This window comes from Rosa chinensis, chromosome 2 (assembly GCF_002994745.2).
Source record: "Rosa chinensis cultivar Old Blush chromosome 2, RchiOBHm-V2, whole genome shotgun sequence".
NCBI classification, from domain to species: Eukaryota; Viridiplantae; Streptophyta; class Magnoliopsida; order Rosales; family Rosaceae; genus Rosa; species Rosa chinensis.
The window spans coordinates 63,274,062-63,297,392 of NC_037089.1; the positions used below are offsets into that span (position 1 = coordinate 63,274,062).

A 23,331-nucleotide genomic window follows, 5' to 3' on the forward strand; every position below is an offset into this window, starting at 1 on the left:
AAAACAGACAACGTACCAATGATAACATCTGGTGAGTCGTGGCCCTCCTGCTGCGTCATGGCATGCAACCTAGCCTGAGTGGTAGGACGTCCTCTCTGACCCCTACCCCGCTGCGGGCTGCCACGGGCTGCTGAACTATGATGGGTACCGCTAGTAGAAGCCACGGTACCACTAATAGACGTACCGGCAGAAGACTGGCCCGCGGTCTGATAAGGAGTAAATGCAGCTCTCTGAGTCAATAGAGGGCAATCCCTCCTAAAGTGGCCCTGCTGTCCACACTCAAAGCATCCGACTGACTGGTACTGCCCAAACGGGGCTGGCTGCCTAGCTGGAGCCCTATGCTGACCACCAAAACCAACTCTGCTCTGCCCAAACGGGCGTCCACTAAACTGCCCCCGAGGGAATCTCCTGTCACGCCCCCCGCGTCTATAACGAGATCCAGCACCAGACCCACTACTCTGTCCGCTGCCTGCTGAAGATCCTGACCCAGAAGTGGAAGCAGCCTTCTTGGGTGGGCCCTGGCTGGGGCCACCCAAATCCCGAGGTCGGATACCAGACATATACCTAGTCTCAAGTCGTAAAGCAGCATTAACGACCTCAGCATAATCAGTAAATGGTACTCCGGTCAGCTGATCAGAATACTTACCCCCCAAAGCATCCACAAACCTATAAATCCGCTCCCTCTCAGTGCTAACCATATCAGGCACAAACTGGGCCAGTTGGGTGAACCGTTGTTCAAATTCTGTTACGGTCATGTCCCCCTTTTGCAGATGTAAGAACTCATATTTCATCCTATCTCGGATAGCTGTGCCAAAATATCTCTCAGTAAAGTGCTCCTTGAACTGTTCCCAAGTAATTGGGCCATCAATCTCTAAGTCCCTGCTCATATAAGACCACCAATCAAAAGCTACACCATCCAGAAAATCCACCGCTAAGCCCACTTTTCGATCCTCAGGGCAATGGATTTGAGTGAAGACTCTCTCCATTTTGTTCAACCAATTCTGGGCATCCATAGCCTCAGGAGCATGAGAGAAGCTATAAGCTCCATGCCTCTTCGCTCGCTCCATGGTAAAGTCAGTTCTGGAGCCTGGAAGCGCTGCAGTCAACTGCTGCACAATACGTCCTAACGCTTCCGCTATTCCTCCAGGAGTATGCTCATCTCCTGGAATGGGAGGGGTTTCCCCACGAGTCCGGCGTCTAGGACGCATAGTACCTGAGATTAAGGGAGAATTAGATGACTCACAACGAAGACACTAGGACAACTACCTTATACACTTGAAAAACACACTAGCATCGAAGAGCATACGATGGGGATCCGCCGCGGTCGGGCCATCACTCGGAAGATACTAGATGTCCTCAATTGTATAAAGTAGTATAAATGACAGGAAACGGGAAACCTAATGCTCTGATACCAACTGTCAGGACCCACCCCGGAATTACCCTCCTAAATCCTAGGTGGACCTGCGGGACCCACTTTTCGAGAAAATTCGACAGAACCTCCCCTAAAAATGGGCAACCCTAAACCTGCTGAAAACACTTCTCAAGTACTCTAAATGCTATGCTTGAAGCCGCCCTGCTTCCTAGCATCATTCCATAATTTTCCAAATAAAAACATCAAACTTCACAACCAAAATATCTTACACAAATACAACCCAGCAACTCAATCGTTCAACAATCTCCCAAAATAAACCACTCTCTTACACACATACTTATACAAAAGTATAAATCCACTCTCAACAAGTATTCAGAGCAATCTAAGGAATAGACTCGAAATATAATACAATGAGTAGGTTAATCAATAACCTACTGAGAATGGATGATAGAGGTGGTACTAGCCTCCGCTCCTATGCCGGTCCGCAACACTGTGATCTGGGCAATTTAAACCAAAGGGCCCAGGGGGAAAGTACATAAAAACGTTAGAGTGAGTGGACAAAATAAATAAGTATAAATTTATACTTTCCCACGAATTTACAATATAAAGTCTCGATGCATGCAACATTTATAAAACGTATTTCTTTAAACTCAAAACTCGTGCAAACCATTCCAGCCCTGCTGGATAAAATAAATCGGACTAGCCCCGCTAGTCGAATCATAATAAAATATGGGGAAGGACGTTCACCATACGAAAGAAGGGAGCCTTATTGGCTCGGGTCGGAGTGTCCCACACTCTTGAGCATCCCATGCTCTCCTCTACTCACCTACGAACACATAGTAAGTAGGGAGGAGTAATAATAGGCTAGCCAGTAATATAATATATATAGAACGACCCTGGGTATGGTGGTTAAAAACCGTTAAATCCTTAAAGCTTCCCCAAGTCCCATGTATAAGGAACAATACGGGTACGATTCCCAACCGTACAATGATTTTCGTAAAAAGCCGTATAAATTAACGAGGCATTCCCAATGCCTAAACCGAAAGTCGGTAAATAAATATGGAGACTTACTCCATCGAAATCCCATTTCAAAAATCCTTCAAAAATCTCAAATATAAATTCGAATCCGAGCATAAATACTTTATATCCAAAACTCACAACCGTTACCAATCATAAATACTTCATGAGAAACAATATTTAAAAGTAATTCCATAAGAGAATTCACAATTATCTTTATATGCTCGGTAAAAATACGTTAATAAAATAAATCAAGCTTTAATAAATAAATGCATGCATCACTTGTTTGAAAACAAAAGTCCACTCACAAAGTACGGCTAAGCTTGCCGTCGATCCAAACCCTCCTCGAGGAAATCCTCCTCACGTCCTGTACAATAGAACGTTCGTAACTTTAATTTCGGGTTGGAAAATTAAATTGAATTAATTAAAATCAACCCCCAAAATCCACTTTAATTGTCCAATTTCTTCCAATCTTCCTCAAAAATATTATCTCCCTAATATATAGGCTCAAAGGCCAAACCGAGGAAATCCGATGGATGGATTCCTTATAATTCGTTTAATAATTTCACCAATTTTCTTGATCAACCATCAAAATTATATTCAAATCACTTCCAAATCGATTTCCAAGCTTCGATTAATTAACTAGATGTAAAAAGGAGCGAATACATGTTCAACAGTCACAAATTTCCGGCCGAAACCCTGTTTCACGCGCCACCTACAGTGGCAGTGCGTGGGTTTCACGCGCCGGTGGCCAACCTCCACCTCCGGCCACCAAATTTCAGGTACAACACCTACTCAACACACTGATTCCACTTCATAACTACAACATTTACAAATAACAACTAGAAACAGTCGAAATCAAACCAAGAACACAAATCCAGAAAATTCAAGAACCCTAATTCGATCCGGCCTCTACACTTCAAATCGTGTTACAAGACCATAGGGAAAATAATCAGTGATGAAAACCAAACCTTCGACAGAAAGATGGGGACCGGAGGTGGCCGGAATCGCCGGAAATCGTCAACTGCAGCCGGAGGAGTCTTTCGTTCGATCCGTGGTTTTCCGGCCAAATCGTGGAAAACCAAGGATGTAGGCGTGCTCGGAGGGAGGAGGCGAACCTGGGATGACCGGTGGCACGTCCTGGGGTGGCCGAAATCGCCGGCAATCGAAGGAGGTGCGGTGGAGGCCGAACCGGAGAGGAGAGAGCTCGGGGGGAGGAGAGAGAAAAGGGGAAGGGTGGGTTTCCGGAAATGGAAACCTACCCTAGGTAACTTTCTATTTTAATCAAAAATTACCGTGAACAGTAACTTTACTATTTCGGCCATAACTCTTGCATACGAAATCCGATTTTTACGAACCACATATGCACGCGCTCGGTTTAACGTCCCCTACGACTTTCGTGAAGAACATTTTCTCAAATTTTGACCCGAACAAAAAGTCAACTTTTAGGGCCACTAAAACATCCAAAACGTTTCAAATTGAAAATATTTAACAATTTACCGTCCAACACGAAAGTAAATCGTAAATTCTAGGTTCGGGACGTAACAGTGCTTCAAGTTGAAAATTTCTATGTTTACCATATACAACTTTTCAGTCTGAACTATGTTAAAAAAAACAATAATCTCCATTTTCATTAGCAGAGTCTAACTTTTGAGGATTAAAACGCATCATACCAAAAATATAAGATTATACTTTCAATGATAAACCAAATACAATCAATAAGCTATATACTTGTTTATAACTATCTTATTTCTCAAAACTCAGGATACCAAAAATATAAAACTATAGTTCCAATGATAAATCACATACAATAAGAATGAAAGCTCATACCCGATCACCTTCACGGTAAAGACAACAGTACCGAATCAACAAAGCAACGACAGCTAAATATTCCAGTCAACAATATTGAGAACTTGGGAAGACTCAAAACTGATAGTTTCAGAGCTGTTTAACAACGAAAATATCAAAGGTTAGGCTCGAATGCAATAATATAGTATCAGTTAAGATCGATGATTTGATAGAAGAAATTGGTTTAGATGAAACCCGAATCTTACCAAGCCTTTTCCGATCTTGATTGTGACGGAGGAGGTTGACGTCGGCTGAAGATAGGTCTCGATATTGACAGAGGCTTCTCGAATGATAATGGCGGTGGAGATATCTCTTATATATTGAATAGTTCAGGGCAAAAATGTAATCCTAGATTCCATTCCCTTAGAGTACTGTTTGTCTGATTGTAAACTCTAGAATCCTTCCCAACCTTCAAGCTCTTTCAACTGTATGGGCTTATTGCCAGATTTTCTTCTAGGCTGAACTTTTTGTTTAGCAGACATTCTGGTAGGTTTCAAACAATGCTTTCTCTCACTTGTGAATCATGATTTTATGCTGGGCTGTTTATTTTGCTTGTTTTTATCTCACTTTTGAAGGTGACAGTATTTATTTTAGTACAGAAACATTAATATGTACGCAAATGTATAATGTGACATATTATTGCATTTACAAATGTTGTAATACGTCTTTATAAACTATATTCTTAGTGTATTTATTTGGTATCTCATTATTGTTATTTATTAAAAATTTTAATCCATTTTTTGATGTAACTCGTGAAAGCACTAAATATAATTGTCCATGTGTAAAAATAGGTTCTGGTAAATATATCCCAACTTGATTTAGTGATTGACCTTGACTTTTATTGATAGTCATAGCATAACATGGTCTTATTGGAAATTGCCGCCTTTTAAAAATAAACGGCCATTTGTTTTCAGATGCAGTAAGAACAATTCTAGGTATAAAAATTTTTTGGCCTACGTTGTTTCCTGTTAATATTTTTGCTTCTATTAATCGATCAAATAATTTTGTAATTATCAATCTTGTACCATTGCATAAACCACTTGTTTGATTTAAATTTCTTAATAGCATAATAGGCATTCCAATTTTTAAAATTAATTCATGTGATGGTAATCCATTAAATTCTAGTTTATTCAAAAATTCTATTGGATATAAAAGATTTATGTTTTCATTATTTCCAGAATTTAATAAGTTGCTATCAGCGCTTAAATAAGTTGTTTTATCGCCTGGTAATAAATTAATAGCATAGTTATTTATATCATGAACTGTAGCATTTCGAGGTGTAATAATTGCACGTTCTTTTAGTTAGTTAAAATTGTTGTAATTACTACAAAAATTTGGATAAGTTGCAAGAAAAATTGCTTCTATTGGATTTCTATACGTATGAATAAGTATATCATTTGGAATTTCAACGCAGGATGTATCTTGATCATATGGATCTTTTATCGAAGATATACAACCATCTCCTATCTGTAATAACTAGTTTGCAAAACTTGAAATATTCATTTTTTCTTCATCACTTAAATTCTTTTTTGATAATCTCATATTTTCTGTTAAATGAAATATTTTAAATGACGACCAAATGTATGAACTATTTAATGAAGCTTCAAGTATTTGCTCTTTAGTTCCTCCTGTAACAACAGGTAAAATTTGTCTAAAATCCCCGCCTAATAATATAGCTTTACCACCAAATGGTTTGTTAGCTTGTTTATCATTTGGATCACATAGAATATCACGTAAAGATTTGTCTAATACTTCAAAACAATATTTATTAGACATGGGAGCTTCATCCCAAATAATTAAATCTGTTTTACTAATTAATTTTGCAAGATGAGTGCCCTTTTTTATTGGACATATTGATAGATTATTGATTGTCAAATGTATTTTAAATCGAGAATGAGCAGTTCGACCATTTGGAAGTAATAATGAGGCAATTCCTGATGAAGCAACAGCTAAAACAATTTTTCCTTCAGATCTTAATTTACTTATTATTGTATGCCATAAAAATGTTTTACCAGTTCCTCCATGACCCTGAACAAAAAATGCATTACATTTTTTTTCTTCAATTCCTTTAATAACTTCATCATAAACAATTTTTTGACATGTATTTAATTGAGTTACTAAATTTGTATGTTCACGTTTTAATTGAAGACAATCATAATTTAATTCTTCTATTAACAATCTATTATTCAAATCTAACATTTTATTTATATCAGGCATTGGTAGCCGATGATCTTTTAATGAACTTGATAATTTGTTAAATATTTGTTCTAGTTCATATAATAATCTGTTTTTCAACTCTGATTCTGATAAAATCAAGTTTGGATTTTGAAGTTCGATTCTAGCATTATGTAAAATATCATCAGACATATTTAACCAATATGAATCTAATAATTGTTCGGGATTTGCAACATCACAAAATAGAATTATTGTAGTAAAAAGTTGTCGAATTTCAGAAGCTGTTCCAGTGTATAATGAATCGCTTAATGCTTCAATCCATTCTTTGTCATCACCTAATAAACCTAAAACTTGGCAAGCTTCTTGATAAGTATCATATGTAATACCATTAACGGTTTTTATTGAATCATAATCACGACAACCTTTTTGAATATTTAGTAACATTCTCATATAATATAATTCACCTAATACAGGTTGTACATTTGCTATTCGACCAATAGTTTGATATTGTTTTCGTGGTGTCCAACATTTGTTTCGATTATCCCAAACAAATTTAGTTGGAAATTCTGAGTAAGTTAATTCAGCTGCTTCTAGAAAAGTTGAATTTGCTTTGAACCAACCAGTAAGCGTAGTGTCTTCTGCACTTTTTTCTTTGATTATTGATTCAGTGGACTGAAATTCATTAAAAATGATATTTTGTTCTAAAGGCATATGAATATGTAAATGTTGAACAACAGGATGTCGAGAGTGAATTGAATATTCAAATAGTCTCCAAACAGACTCATGAGGAGTTAAATATCGACAATTAAGATGAGTTGTAATTTCATCATTCATATCTTCATATAGTAAAACTCGAGCTCGATCTGGACCTTTATTAATATATTTAAATAAATATTTAATTAACATTGATTGAGAACATGATTCAACATTAATATGAGCATTATACCGTAATAATAAGTTTGGATTATAAGGAACAACAAAATTATTTCCAATATGTACATTATTTTTTATTACGAATTTTGTATCATCATTACGACGTTTATATATTGAAGGTGTATTTGTTTCAAATATAGAATTTAGGCAGTATGCTTTTGGAAAAAATTTGGAACATTTTCCATTCCGCATGCAAGGAGATTTTGAATTTAATTGTCCGCAAGGTCCATGAATCATAAACTCACTAACAATTTTAAAAAGCTCTGGATCAATATTTTTATCTGGTAATTCTGCTGAAATGATAGAATCTATATCAGCTGCTATATAACATTTGTAATTTTTTTTAAACCAAAATAGCATATGAGCGTGAGGAAGGCCTCTTTTTTGAAATTCTATTGTATGAACATATGCATCAATTTCTCCGAATGGTTCTCCAGATTAAACATAATTAATCATATCTTGTAATTTTATTTTAAACATTCTTGAGATTATGTCAGGTCTATCTTTAGCTCTATATTTAGGTTTTTTGTTTAGATATCTCTCTATTTCTGGCCATTTGACGTTGCAAGTGAAAGTGATGAATAAATCTGGATTACCATATTGTCTGCAAATTGCCATCGCATCTTGATAATTATTAATCATATCTCTAGGACTTCCTGTATGAGAACTGGGTAATATAATTTTTTTTCCTAAATCACGACTGTTATTAATTCCAGCTGAAGATGCGGTATAAAGCTCTTTTAAAATTTCACTTCGAATATTTTTTTGATTCGTTCTAATCCAATCTAATCGACTTTCTTCAACAGTTGCATAAGCATCAACTAAAAATTGTTGAAATAGTCGTCCACCTTTCAATAAAGTACTTCTTTCATTATTTCTATCTTGAATTTGATATGTAATGTAAGCTCGCATCGATATGTTTTGACTTCTTTCTGTAGAATTTCCTTTGATTCGCTGCATTGGTAAATTTATTTTATATCCATATTCACCATAAGGAAAAAGTATTGGGTATTGTAATGCCATATATTTTGGATGTATTTTAGAAACACGTTGTAAATTTCCACTAATTGATTCAATAATTATATCTCTATTGGAATTATGTTCTCCAATATCACCAACTATTAAACCACCAATTTCTTCACTTATTGGTGCTTCATATTGTTTACTATTAGTAGGTTCACGATTAAGTATTGTCATATTTAACGAAGGTAAGGAACGATTTTCAAATTTATCTCTAATTGTTCGAAATTCTTTTACCAATTCATTAATTTCGTCAAACATTTTTATAAGTCCTTCAACAATATCTAATTTGATATTTGTATTCGTATGAGTAGGATCAATAGCATTAAGACGGTTTAAAACTTCATTTTTTGTATCATATATGTATAATTGAGCGTATTTAGGACTTTCCCCATCAGATGGTAATAAAGAACCCATTAAATGATGTACCTGACCGTTAATTTTAAAAACATAAGGACCTGATCCAGTATTTATTTTTTTATCAATTGTTGCTCCCATTGATGTAAAAGAAAACATCGAGTTGTAAATCCTGATATTCTCTCTAAAAAGTCTGCTTTCAGAACTACTATTCGGATCCAATAATCTTTCAAGAAATTCTGGTGTTGATTTTGATGGTTCAAGCTTGATTTGACCTTTTTTGCAACAATTTGTATAGATTAGAGGTGCACTTGAGGACGATTGTTTATTCGCTTCTCCAAACCAGAAACATGCGTTGCAATAATTACATGTGTGGATAGCATCTCCTGAATCCTCATATTTGATTGTAGATCCTGCAATCACAGTCGCACAATTTTGTCAATAACTTATTCAACTGTCGTTCAGTGAAAAGAACAAATGAAATTACACAAAAACAACCTGCTCTACTTTTTTGGTATGAAGCTTGACCAAATAGATGTAAACCTTCACCTGAATATAAAGTTTTGTAAACATCAGTGACATTGTAAACAAAAATGTGTTACATTATCTAACTTTTGATCAATGAATAAATGCAAAAATCAAACCTCTAATTTCATCAGTTTCTACAAATTCAGAATTGCTGGAGCTTTGTAAAACTTGTGATGTTCCTGCACATAAAAATCAAAATAAATGTATCAAAAGCGTTTACATATTATCTGCCATCTTTGATACTAAACTAATTCTCAAAATTGCATACGGTACCTGGATTCTCCAGATTTGAGATTCTATTAGCTGACAAACTTGAATTAGCAATTGCACCTGAGCTTTGTTCCCTAGTTCTGAATCGCTTGGGAGTATGGTTAAATTTGGTAGTGCTATAACTTTTGGAATTCTGCTGATGTTTTAAACATTGATTCTCTTTTGACATCACCAACTGAATGCCTACGAATGGAATTTGACTGATATCAATAACATTGCACTCACAAAAAACATAAAGTTTCTGCTAAAACCATGCACTCAAATGAACATTTGAAACTTGCTAATGCATACTTACCACGGCTTGATCTGCTAAAATGAACTTTATGTTCTTCACTGCTATCGCAAACAGGAATTCCTTGCATTTCTATTTCATCATTATCGTTTTGACAATGACTGTCTTCTAACAATGTTTTTGTTCTTGTCCATTGTGTCTTCGAATATGTGCCTGCATGCAAACAATCAGATTTTGTCTCTGAGTTTCTCAGATTTTATCAAAAAGGCTTCCTTCATTTTCTGTTTTTTGAGAATCAGAGAGAGAATTACAAATACAAAAACCAAAAGTACAACAACAAAATAGGGATGCCTACATATTATATTTTTATGCAAAGATAAGAATGACAAAATATAATATACAACACACAGGAAAACCATTTATTTAATGATTACAAAAACATAGTTATAACCTGTTAGCTTACCAAGTCTAAACTGGTATCCACATTTATAATAAGCAAAGTGAAGAAACCATATAAAACAGTACAAAAATCTAAATCAAATATAACTAAACTTGAGCAAATAGATAAAAATGATCAAAATGGTTGAAAAAAATATCCGAAACTTGCTAATGCTCACTCACCACGGCTTGATCCGGTAAAATGACTTTCCTGCTCTTCAGCAGTATCAGAAATAGGAATTGCTTGCATTTCCCTTTCATTATTACGATTTTGACAATAACTGTCTTCTAACAGTCTCTTTGTTCTTGTCCATTTCTTCGGACCCATACCTGCATACAAACAATTATACTTCATAATTCTCCAACGTATGTGTAAACTCAAAGCATTTTATTTCTTAACATTAACTAAAACAGGGTTGTATGTCTCACAGCACTGAAGAACATGAAACAAATCAAAACACATGCATACTTCATTTCCAAATCCAAGCACAAAATCTTGATTACCAAATAGGAACCGCAAAATGTGACAAAAATAATAAACATAAAATTACAGACTCATACCTGAATCCAAACCAGTTAAAAGACTTGACAGGCTACTGTTCCTGAGATCTGTAGAACAAAGGAAAACCACTTGAACAGGTTGATAATCACACAGATATACAAATCTCTGTATATGACAGCCAAACTGCAAAAACAATTAAAATCAAATTCTTAACTATAAATAATAAAAAGAACAAACCTGATGAGGAACACAACACCAAAATAATAACAAATGATATCCACAGGAACAGTGCCAGCAAACTTGTATGGAAATTTTTTTGCATAAAATCTAAAAAACACAAACAAAACAACACCAAAATTGTAAAGTCAATCATTAGACAATGAAAACTGACTTTAACATAAGCTCTCGTAAACAGAATCAGAACAGAAATTGTTCTTACTTTAATAAATTAGTAGATGCCTATTAAGAAACCAGTAAATGAAAAGTATAAAGCAGCAAACAATACAAACATTAAGTTGTTTTTTTTCTTATTGAAAACAGAAAGTAATTACAACCATGAGCGCAAGTATTAAACTGCACCAAATTTACTTGTCTCCATACATAGGCATGAAGGGAAAAAAAAAACAAAAAAAACAAAAAAGCTACCGTAAGCAATTCATTTCAATAAATTTGTTCGCATGACATAGCATTCACCAGAGAAAGAGAAAAGAACTTTACCAACTAAAATTCCAGAGCTGGTTTATCTTTAGCATACATACACAATGCTAACCTTGGAACAAACTGCTTCAAGTCTAAAACTTCGATGTTTAGAAGTTTAAAAAAAATGGTGTTGCCAACTTCCTGACTATATACAACTTTTCAGTCTGAATTACATAAAAACAACCCAAAAAAAAAAATTACAGTAAAAAACAATAATCTCTACTTTCATTAGCAGTCTAACCTTTGAGGATTAAAACGCAGCATACCAAAAACATAAGATTATACTTTCAATGATAAACCAAATACTTGTTTGTAACTATCTTAATTCTCAAAATCCAAGATACCAAAAATATAAAACCATACTTCCACATACAATAAGAACGAAAGCTCATACCTGATCACCTTCACGGTAGAGACAACAGTACCGAATCAACAAAGCGACAACAACCAAATATTCCAGTCAACATTATTGAGAACTGCAGAAGACAATGAAACAATAGATGAAACCGAAAACCCATAATAACACTTTGAGTTTGACCTATCAATTATCATAACAACTTCTCAAAGATATGAACAATCAAACAAACTGCCTCTAGAAGCAGAGAGGGGAAAAAAGAGGGAGAGAAAAAAAAACACACATTCTATATTTTCTAGATAATATAATTATCGTTATGGAAACCGAGCAAAAACAACTTCCTACATCCTATATTTGAAATAAGAAGCATTCTGATCCATTCTTCAGTCATTCTTCAGTCGTATTCATACATCAGTTGCTAACTATAAAGCATATACAACTTATGATGAATCTTTCGCGTCAACACAAACTCATAATTCACTAAACGATAACAAAGATGAGAAAGATTAAAAACAAAACCTGTTCTATTTCTTTTTAACCCAATCCTTTTCCCTCCGAATCTTAAAAAAAGATTGGATCTTGGAACCAATTAAATGTTAAAACCCAGACTACCAAACAAAGCCAAATCGCATACACTAATCTGATCAAAAATCACAAAACAAATCCATGAAATCAAGGAAGCCACCGTTTAATATCAGATAAAATTCAGACACAAATAACACAACGAAAACCACAATATGATATAACCGAAGAACATCCAAATCCTACCAAGAAAAGAAACCCAACTCTTCTATTGCTTTTGCTGAAAAGAAAACCACAAATCCAAACCCAGGTTAATTGAAAACTACTTAGATTGGTTCTTGAACAGGAAAAACCCAAAACGGTGATATATGATGATGGAAAAGCTAAGAGACCGACAAAAAAGTAAATCAAACAAATTCGAACCCATCGTAGAATACCTGGGATGATCAGTTCACTCAATTTCTGTTCGAATTGAGTATCAACTTCTTCCCGTCTCCCTCTTCTTCAATCTCAAACTCTCTCTCTCTCTATCCCTAGGTAGATAGAATGCAGCCTGAAGCTCTCTCTCCCTCTCTCTCACGCTATTTCTCTCTCAAACTAAAGCTCTGTATCTCGCTCTCTCTTTTTCTCTCTCGCTCTCTCTCGATCATTCTAAAGTAATCCCACACACACCACAAAAAAAAAATGATAAATAAAAAATTCCTAGTCGGTGACTCGGTATATCCAGCAGCAATTGTTGTTTCAATAAGCCCAACTGAAGTCCAAATACCGACTCTACTCGGCAGCCTGGAAATTGTCATAGAAAACCAAGGGCAGAACCGTCATTCCACTGTTACAGTTGTGAACAGTTAACTCACCTTTCATATATAGTATAATTTGCAATTTGCACAACCTCCACACGTTGAATGTGAAACACACATATATCCACACTCTCCCTAGTTCAATATGGAAATTGCAGAAACTTCGACACCTGTACTTAAACCAGAGTTACCAGAGTAAATCTGTGAGTCAACAAGGTGGCAGTTCCCTGAAGAATCTTCAGACGTTATGGGGTGTATTTGTGGACAAGGATAGTCCTTTGAAGGATGGGATGGACAAGTTGCTTAACCTCAGAAAATTGGGATTGGAATTCCAATTAACCTCGTCGGTGCAAGAGGTATTATCAGAAAAGATTGTAAAGCTGAAACACCTCAAGTCTTTGAGAATGAGATCAATTAATGGAATGGGAAAATCCGGTGACCTATTCTTGAAGCCTTTGGTAGTCCTAGAGAATCTGTGCAACTTATATTTGTTCGAAAAGCTAAATCCTCCTATCATCCTATCATACCAGAATTCCCCAAAAGCCTCATTAATCTTACTTTGTCGGCCTCTTCTCTTTCTGATGATCCAATGCCCAAGTAGAGAAGCTTCCCAACCTTAAAGTACTCTGTTTCTACTCCGAGTCTTTTGTAGGTAACAAGATGACTTGCTCCACCTTGGGTTTTCCTCAGCTCGTAGTTTTGAAGTTGTGGAAGCTAGAGAATCTACAAGAGTGGGATGTGGAGGAAAAGGCAATGCAAAAATCTCAGGGAGTTGGAGATTAGATCATGCAAAAAATTGAGTGTGCCAAGCGGGTTGAAGCACTTGATCACCCTCAATGAGTTGAAGTTAACTAATATGCCAGAAGAATTTGCTGCAGCCATTGCAAAAGGTAGAGGGCAAATTTGGGAGGGCCTTAACCACTCCCCAGCAATCACTGCAGATAACTGGGAATCTACCGAGTAAATTCATACTCATTTATCCAGGGTAAGCCATAAGTACTCTTTTTTCAGTATCTGTTTAATTTTAATTGGGGTAATGTAATGAGCCTTATTTTCTTGCATAAACTTTGTTCTGGTTTATGAGTAATACTCATTACTGGTTATTGTGATTCCAGGTAACAACGATGCATTTGAAGCACAAAGAATCTGGGAACAACCATATGTTGGGTCTTAATATTTCCTTTAAAATAAAAGTGTGTTTGTGGCTTTCTATCTTGAGCGGTTTTGTGATATGTTTTAGTACTCGATTGTTGACGGTAGTGAGTTTATGATGCTATAATAAACAATGGATGCTATAATTTGTAGCATTCAATGTTTGATCATGTTAAATTTTACTTTTGAATTTGAGTTGAATAAAAATGTATAATTCCCATATGGCATACTTATTAGAAATGTTTGTGTCAGACCTCGGAAGTAATCTGTTGAGGATTGTACCCTTTCCTTTTTGTAGTTGTGACAGAGTGCTCTCATCTGGCTTTCATGCATGACAAATAGTCCTCAAAAGCTGCATTTGATTTTCATATGTAAAATACATGTTAAGGCAAGATAATCCTGCAAATGGGTTTTCAATGCAGAGATGTGTTCTTCTCAATTGACTTGTTATAAATGGCCAACCTTTCTAGTAGGCGTCTTATATTATTCTCTCTTTCTCGCTTGATGAAGAATTATATTGGACCTGGAACACATTGAATATACACAATATCATTAACAAAATATTGGTAATGTCCTTGGTTTAATAAACCCTAAAATTTCTTTCTTACATAACTATAAGCATTCATAATTTTGCCTCCATCCAAACCCTGAATTTCCTAGTGCAGTGGTGCCCTGTCTATTTTAAGCTTAATTTTTCCCTCCCCACACCGAGGCCTCTGAAATGCTGCGTGAATCTGATACTCCTCCGCTCAGCGCCATTGAGAAAAGAGGATTTGCTGAATGTGTTATTACTTATTAGAATATCCGTGGATCGTAGTATTTCAGCTCCCAGGTCAAATATGATTGAATTTGGGATCGGATGACTGTGGGATTTCAAACAGTTGTGTGTAAGAATGCGGCTAAGGTACCATGGTGGTGGGAAAACAGTAGGGGGAGGATATTTGTTTTTGGTCTGAGTTGGGGAGGATAATCAGAAATCCGGAAAGGACGTACAGGAAAGGTCAATGGCCCAAGCCCAATGACTCCACGGATCGTGCAAAACCTATTTAGATTTTGGTCAATAACCAGCACCATCAGCCAGCGAGTCTAAATTAGAAACTTAGAAAGTAAGCATTTTTATTTAGAAAAAAAAAGAAGGATAATTTATTGACAATATGGAAATATTACAAAAGAAACAGGGTCTTCTTTTTGAAATAGAAGTTGAATTCATTAGATCAACAGCAAATAAGCTGAAGTCTACCAAAATTTACATAAGAAATCCGACAAGAAAATCCGGAGTAACCTACCTAAGCTAAAGCAAACCTTTAAAGATCACTGGGTCGCTCACATTTAAGCGAGTCTATACAAGAATGAAAAAACCCCGCCTCCTACGGAAATAAATCATTCAACTAGCCCTCACTTGCCAAGCACGCAATTGTGGTACAAGCAAGATACTAGAAACGTCAGAGAAGACTCATAGAAGTTAATCCAACCTCACACAGGCTCAAACCCTAATACATTAGGGCCCCAATTACCTTGACCTGAGCCCGAGCCCGTAGGCCCAAGCCCAAGTCCAGTCTTGTCTAGCAGAAAGAAAATCAAACAGGCCCATCAGCCCAAGAATGAGCCCAGGCCCAGAGACCCAGGCCCAATCCCAAGCCAACAGAAGAGAATCCTCATGGTGCTCCTTCACCTCCGCCGTCGTCATACTCCCCGGCGGCAAGGCCTTCAACCACAGCTCTGGTGGCCGGCCATTCCAGCACTGCGACAACATCAGGACCTGTTGCCTTTCTGCTACTCGGTCAACAATCCTCCGGGTCAAGAGAGATGAGCCTGCACTGAGATCCGGCCGGAAAGGTTTCTAAACAACCAGATCTCACTACCGCGCACCTATAGATCGGGAGAAACCGACCTCAAGCTACTGCAAGCTGTCGATCGATCAAGCACCAGGAAGAAGCAATCTTTGCCTCCCCGACCCACTACAGTCTGCTTCCTCGATGCCGGACGCCGAGACGCACCACACTGCCCAGCTGAAGCCGATCTAGTTTGCCCTCAAATCGGAGAAGATTCAATCTTCAGGCACCACCAATCCCTTTGAAGCACGATGCCCAAAGTTCCCCAGCCACAACGAGGTTCCTCGCCGGTCTAAACGACCAAACGGCAACCGGAAGTTTTCCTTTGCTGCCGCCACACACTGCTCAAAACCCTACCGTTCTGCTTGGCGTCTTATCTGATTATCAACCTTGTAATCACATAAACAGGGTCTTCTGCCCATTACCATTTGGTCTAGTGACATAAGTTTTCCCTTTCTAAGTGGGAGGTCGTGACTTACAATAGATTAACGTTCATTTGAAAAAAAAAAAAAAAAAAAACAAGCCTTCTCAATTTTTGAAAAATTATTTATTAGTTTCAATTATCTATGAACCTTAATGGATGAAATAAAACTGACCTTAATATGAACTTTAATGATTTTTATAAAATCCTTAATTAGTCTTACTTTTCAAAATTTAATACAAATTCTTAATTGATCTTGATTATCCTTAAACTTTAATGGAATGAAATAATATTTTACACTATTAATACACTAGATATATCTAATTAATACAAATTTTTTAAGGTCTTCTTACCTTATTGATAGATATATCATATATGGCATTATGCCCATATATGTGCATATTTACGATTCCTTTGTTAATATGCTAAATTGAATTAACACATATTTTTTTCTATATTTATTGTTTATCTCAAATCCAAAAATTTATTCAACATGATTTAAGGGTCTTTCAATTTCTGCATTACTACAAGAAATATTACACTTAAATTTTCTTATACTAATATCTTTTGAAAGATGAGTTATTTATTTATTTTTTAGCAAAAGTTTGTGTTTTTTTTTTTTTTTGAACTAATGAAATTTCATTGATAATAGCGCATGTCAAGAAAATCATTACATACCTACCCGCTGACACATAACAATGGTCAGAACAAGGCTTCGTGGAAGAGCCACAGTGATACATAGGATAGACCAACTATGACTAAGCCGGCCTAAAATTTCACCCTGAAATCTAAGGTGGCCCTGCAGGACCCACGTACATTTAAAGAAGATTTTACCAAAAATTTCGGCATAACCTCCCTTAAAAGTAGGCAACTCAAAAACCTGTGAGAAACCAATTTCACTTCTAATAACTTAACCACAAACTCCTGGAGCCACTCTGCTCCCATATTCCAAACCACCTCACAACTAAAAGTAAAAATAATACTTTGTTGAAGGAAAACATAATTTGTGTTTAGCTCAAACTCTAGGTTACTTGACCTAGTGGTAATAGGATTTAATTAGAAGGATCTAGAATCCTAATCAATGTAGAATTACTTTCCTTGTATGATTGAGATTCTATGCATTGTAATCCTCTATATAAAGAGGCCTCTATTATCAATGAGAATACACAGCAAATTCCTCTCAAATTCAGTTTCTCTACAACACGTTATCAGCACGAAGCCCTAACCCTGAAATCCTAAATTCGTATCCTTCAAATCCCAGGAACCTCCACCACCCACCTTGAAGCTCTCACCTCCAGGAGTCCAGAACCGGCGGCTCTGTCCCCAGAACCGGCCGGAAAATATACGAACCGGCCACCGGAAATTCAGTTAATCTCTCTACCCGGTTCGACGCCTTTCCCCCTGCCCACGGTCACCAAACTCCACCAGAAGCAGAAAACGGACCTCAAACCACCGGATCCGAAAGATCACCATCGGAACCGGTCTTGATCGCATCGAACCGGCCGCCAGAACCAACTGAATCGCTGAACCGCCGCCTGCACCTCCAATCTGTGCTTCGGTCAACAAAACCCAACTCGGTCAACCCTTGGCCCAACTGTCCAAGGCCCAACAGTCCAAAGCCCAGCAGCCTGAAGCCCAAAAGTCCAAACCCAAGCCGCCGAGCTGCTGAGCCGCCAAGCCGCAAACTGATCTGCCACTTCAGCGTCGGACCTGCCACGTCAGCACCCGGTCAACTACCGGTCAACGCCGGTCAACACTTTTTCGGCAACTTTTCCGGCCGACTTCCGACCACTTTTCCTGCGACTTTCCGACCACTTTTCCGGCGACTTTTTTACCACTTTCCTGGGATTTTTTCGGCCAACTTCCGTCGACTTTCCGGTCAGCTACAGTAATTCTCCGGCGACGACTTTTCCGACCATCTTTTAAGGTAATTTTTCTAAAAGTTCCCGTTTTTGAAGTGTTTTTTCAATTTCTTCTTCTTTTCTCGGGGACTTCCAAAATCCCTTCTTCTACCCCCCTTTCTCTACATAGGGGAGACCAAAAGCCGAACTGTGGGGGTTCACGCTCACTCCAAGCTTGGAGCTTGTAGAGTCCTCCAAACTTAGAGTTTGTTGAGAAGAAAACGATCGACCACATACATCTTTATTTCGATCTAATCCAAAACCCCTCTTGGAATCGGATTTTCTTGGAAGCGACTACGCTCAGAAAATCCCTAATTTCTTGGAAGCGACTACGCTCAGAAATTAAATAGTTTTTCGTGGTAGCCTTTTTCGCTCCGAAACTAACCCTAATCTTGTGTTGTTTTCAGGATGAGTTACCTGAACAAGTTGAGCTTTGTCCCACTCGAGACAACTGGCGCAGGATACCATAGGTGGGTCCGAGATGTGCGCCAATATCTTAAGGCTGATGGAATTTTGGAAACCATCCAAGAGCCTGGTCAGAACGTGCTCTCAATCGAGCAAGCTACTGCTTTTGAAGCAAAACAAGCTAAGGCCATAATTCTCATGACAAGGCACATAAATGACGCGCTCCAAAATGAATACCTCAATGAGGAAGACCCAAGAAAGCTATGGGTAGAACTTGAGCAGCGATTTGGCAACGTTCGTGACTCCCTGCTTCCTGATTTAGAAGTGCGATGGCATAGCCTCCGCTTTTGCGATTTCAAGTCTGTGCTTGATTATAACTCGGAAGCTCTTCGTATCAAGTCTCTGATGGAGTATTGTGGCCAAGCCATAACTGATACGATGTTGATCGAGAAGACTCTCTCTACCTTCCCCGTCTCTGCACTGATGATTTCAAAGAATTATCGGATTGATGTAAATGCAGGACGTATCACAAGGTTTCATGAGATCATTGGCGCCATGAACGTAGCTGAAAAGCACGATAATATCCTTATGAAGAACTATAATGCTAGACCCGTGGGAACTAAGCCTATTCCGGAGTCTAACTATAGTCGCGCCCCCAATGGAGGAAGTAAGGAGCGAAACCCTAAGGATAGGGACATTTCTGGACGTTCTGATCCATATGTTCGCCCTAAAGAGGAAGGCAATCGCCAAGAGAGCTGTGCACGGAACCGTGGAGGTCAACGTGTGAAGAGAGAGAGAGGCGGAGCCTCCGACCATGGTGGTAACACCACCAAAAGGATAGGTCGTTCAAATCGCGCCCCAATGGCGCCTCGATCAAGGGAGCCTGACGATAATGATGTTTGTTTTCGATGTGGATCAACTGAACATTGGGCCAAAACATGTACCGCACCCCAGAATATTGCAAACGCTTACAAGACGTATCGTGAAGCAAGGGAAGCAAATTACATGGCACAAGAAGATCAAGATGGTGATCTAGATCTAAAGGTGGAAGACTACAAGGATCAAGACCCAGAAACTGGCGATTTTGATTAAGTCTTTTTATTTTCAAGAGATGTAGGCGATTGCCATATTCCTTTTTATTGGATTAGATTTTCTTTGATCATAGAAACAATGATGTATTTCGTTGGCTTATGAATAAAAATTTCGAGTTCTTTTCATTATGACTCAATTTTGATTCTGAGCATATGACTTTGTGACTACGATGGCTAGACCATCAGTATTAATTTAAGGACATGGAATAGCCCAAGTTCCACTTGCCAAATGGCACCTTGATTACAGTTGTCACAGAAACTCTCTACGCTCTTAGGGCAAATAGTACCCTATGAATAGCCAACGAATTCCATGCGAAAATGCATGTAGCGAACGGAAATGAGTTCCTTTGCATTACCTCTAATGATTGCGAACAAAGACGCATCTTAGAGACGTTTATGTGTCTCTCTAGTGGACTTTATGTCACTATTCGAGCTCTTAAATCCAATAAACTTATGAGAGAAGATCTCTTGGATTTAGACACATATTGGCTTTGTCACGACAAGATAGATCATCCTAGTCATGATATGATGATCCGTCTACAAAAGACTTCACATGGACATCATTTCTTTTGAGCAACATGAAGCAAGATACCGCCATAAATGGCGCCAACCATGGGCATAACGCCATGGTTGTTCCTCCTAGTGGCCATGACGCCATACATGCTAATTTCCATGGCTCCCACGCCATGATGGGAGATGTAGTCACACATTTTGCTTCTAATAGCGCTACAGACGCTTAGGCCTAACCAAAATCCTCATTGGTTGCTTCTAAGGCCTCTCGCTCGTTTTACTAAGCCCGTTCCTTAGGGAAATTAGGACTGAGACCGTTCTATGCAAAGGATATGACAATACTCATTCTGTTCTTACAAAGAATCCGTAGGGATTTTGTGGATTGATTCAACCAACTTGCGGACTCTTAAATATTTCATGATGTTGGTTGACACGCAAACACGCCGGTCACGTGTTGTGTCATTGTCCACCTATAAATGCTACTTATGCTACACTCCTAGCACATATCATGTGACAACGGGCTCACTCCCCGAATCATCCTATTTGATAGGAGCATTTTAATGTGATATTTTAATAGTTAATTCCTCACATTTTGCTTAATTAATTCCTTAACTGAATCGATTTTTAATTCAATTTCTATTTTTAGGTACATTGGAATAGATGAAGCTGAAATGAGGGTTAGGTCCATAATTACCTGGAAATGATGGAGAAAAATGGAAATGTACTAAAAGATCAATTTTACACATATTCCTACTCCGGCTAGGAGAAACCAAGCCAACCAAAGAAGAAGGAGCGGCCGCCTGACCAAATGAACTTCAAATGAGCTGAAACCTTCCAGATCCATTCTAGACACCCAAATGATCATTTCTTATGAAGAGTGCCAGAGCAAAATATGAGTGGAAGGCCTTCAAACAATCAGCCCAATTTTCTACAGAAGCAAAACCGGAAAACTGGACCTGTAAGAGGTCCAGCAGCATTTCCGGCCCAACCACATGGATTGAAGCTCTGAAAATTTGTCAGGATGATCTACACTCATAGAGGAACATTTTATATGAAGAAATCGGAGGCCCAATATGAAGTTTTGATGGAGAAATAATTGAAGGAATAAAGGGGCAGAAACTGACCTGAAAACAGCTCAACACCACATATTCATGTTTCCCACCCACATGAAGAAAGCATTTCTTTTTTCTTGGATACATTTTTTCTACTCTCAAAGATCATCATCACTTCCACATTTCTTCACCTTCATACTTTGCTTTCATCATTACCTCATCTTTTACATATTTTACAAACCACTCTCATACTCCACTTTCATTATTTTTCTTCATCTCATCATTTCACTCTTCTTTTTCTTCCCTATTTAAACACCTTCTCCTCTCACTCTCAATGACCAATTTCTGAATCCATAACACACATTCCTTCATCTATTCCATCTTCTTTGTCTCTCTATTTCCTTTCCATTTTCCCATCCATCCTCTAGTCATCTCCACGAGTTCAAGCAATGCCAAAGGAAGAAGAAGAGAAGCCGTGAGCATCACCATCCATATCCATCCTTGAAGCTTGCTTTCGAGATTCAAGAGCCCACAACGTTTATCATCCATCTCATCTTCATCCACGGTGTAATCCGATTCTCCTTTGTAACCTTTGCTTTGAATTTCGTTGGTTATGAACTAGTTGACACATGTGTTTGAACAAATATTAATTTCTGGAATTTTTATGATTAATTGAGAATTTTCAGATTCATATTATTGTTCTTCGAGAGTTGCTTATGTGGGTTTGTTTAATTAAATTTGCATTATAGATATCCTTTGTGTATTAATCTTATTTGGGTCGACACTTATAGGGTTTATGCATAATTGTTGCTAGGTTTAAGAACATGAAATCGACTTTTCGTTTTGTGTAAACTTGAACCAAAGTAGTAAAGGTTTTGGACAAAGATCGAATTTAATTAACGAGGATTGCAATTAGGTGGACTTTTCCATACTAAGTTGTACACTTGAGTTGATAGCCTTTCTCTATGTTTATTGCGTTGAACATGTTATGATTGACTAGCTTTCTAGGGCTTGAATGCATGTTTGATAGGATTAGTCTTTGTGCTTTCACTTAGATTAATTAGCATTGCAAAGTAAAATATGGGAAATTGTTTGCTTTTAACGTTTCACATGATCAACTCCTCTCTCATGACTTAGATGAACAATATTAGGGTTTGAATCAATTTTAATCATATGTTTCGGTTTTTGATCTTTGTTCTCTCACTCCATTTGTATTTTTATGTTTTTGCATTTTAATTATTTTGTTAACTTAGTTTTATTTTCGAAAAAACCAAAAACAAAATCCCCTCTTTTTCGTAAATAATGTTTATACTTGTGAATATCTTTGTGAATATTATACTTTGTTTTAATTTTAATTGTTTAATTGTTTGACAATGACAGGTGTACCCTCAATCCCCGGAATAGAACGATCCCTATTTGCTTATACTACTAACGATATTTCAGGGTTAAATTATGCGCTTGCTTTTAGTGCATCACTATTCAGTCATTTGGATTTGACTATGCTAGAGAGTTTACATCGAAAGACTTTCGATGGATATTGCAATGGGTTTGATGTTGGACATCACATTCCCATGTACACACCCAATTGGTCTCGCGGAAACGACTACGATGGTAGTCCGAACATTGGTAATGCGCACCAATCTTCTTACATCCGCTTGGGGAGATGCGATATCGCATGCAGTCATGCTAATTCGTCTACGACCTACCGCCAATCAATGTACCTATGCGTTACAGCTAGTGACTGGGTACACGTATTTTGTACTTACGCACATTTGAGTGAGCTATTTATGTGCCAATTGCGCCGCCACAGCGCTCTATGATGGGTCCTTACAGACAAATGGGCAACTACGTTGGATTTTCGCTTCCAACAATCGTCCGCCACTTAAATGCCCTTGCTAG

At 37.5% G+C, this 23,331-nt stretch overlaps 1 protein-coding gene across 1 annotated transcript; it reads right to left on the reverse strand.

Moving 5' to 3' along the window:
• Positions 1 to 503: 503 nt before the first annotated feature.
• LOC112184740 lies at positions 504 to 15,973 on the reverse strand (the record flags this gene model as incomplete). Its single annotated transcript, XM_040513532.1, has 11 exons — positions 15,735 to 15,973; positions 10,930 to 11,019; positions 10,844 to 10,875; positions 10,752 to 10,799; positions 10,374 to 10,520; positions 9,816 to 9,965; positions 9,524 to 9,703; positions 9,367 to 9,429; positions 9,221 to 9,271; positions 9,091 to 9,135; positions 504 to 1,213 (listed from the first exon to the last, which is right to left on the reverse strand). Coding segments are annotated over exons 1-11 (1,755 nt in total), but the record flags the coding sequence as incomplete, so codon positions are not given.
• Between the last annotated feature and the right edge of the window lie 7,358 nt (positions 15,974 to 23,331).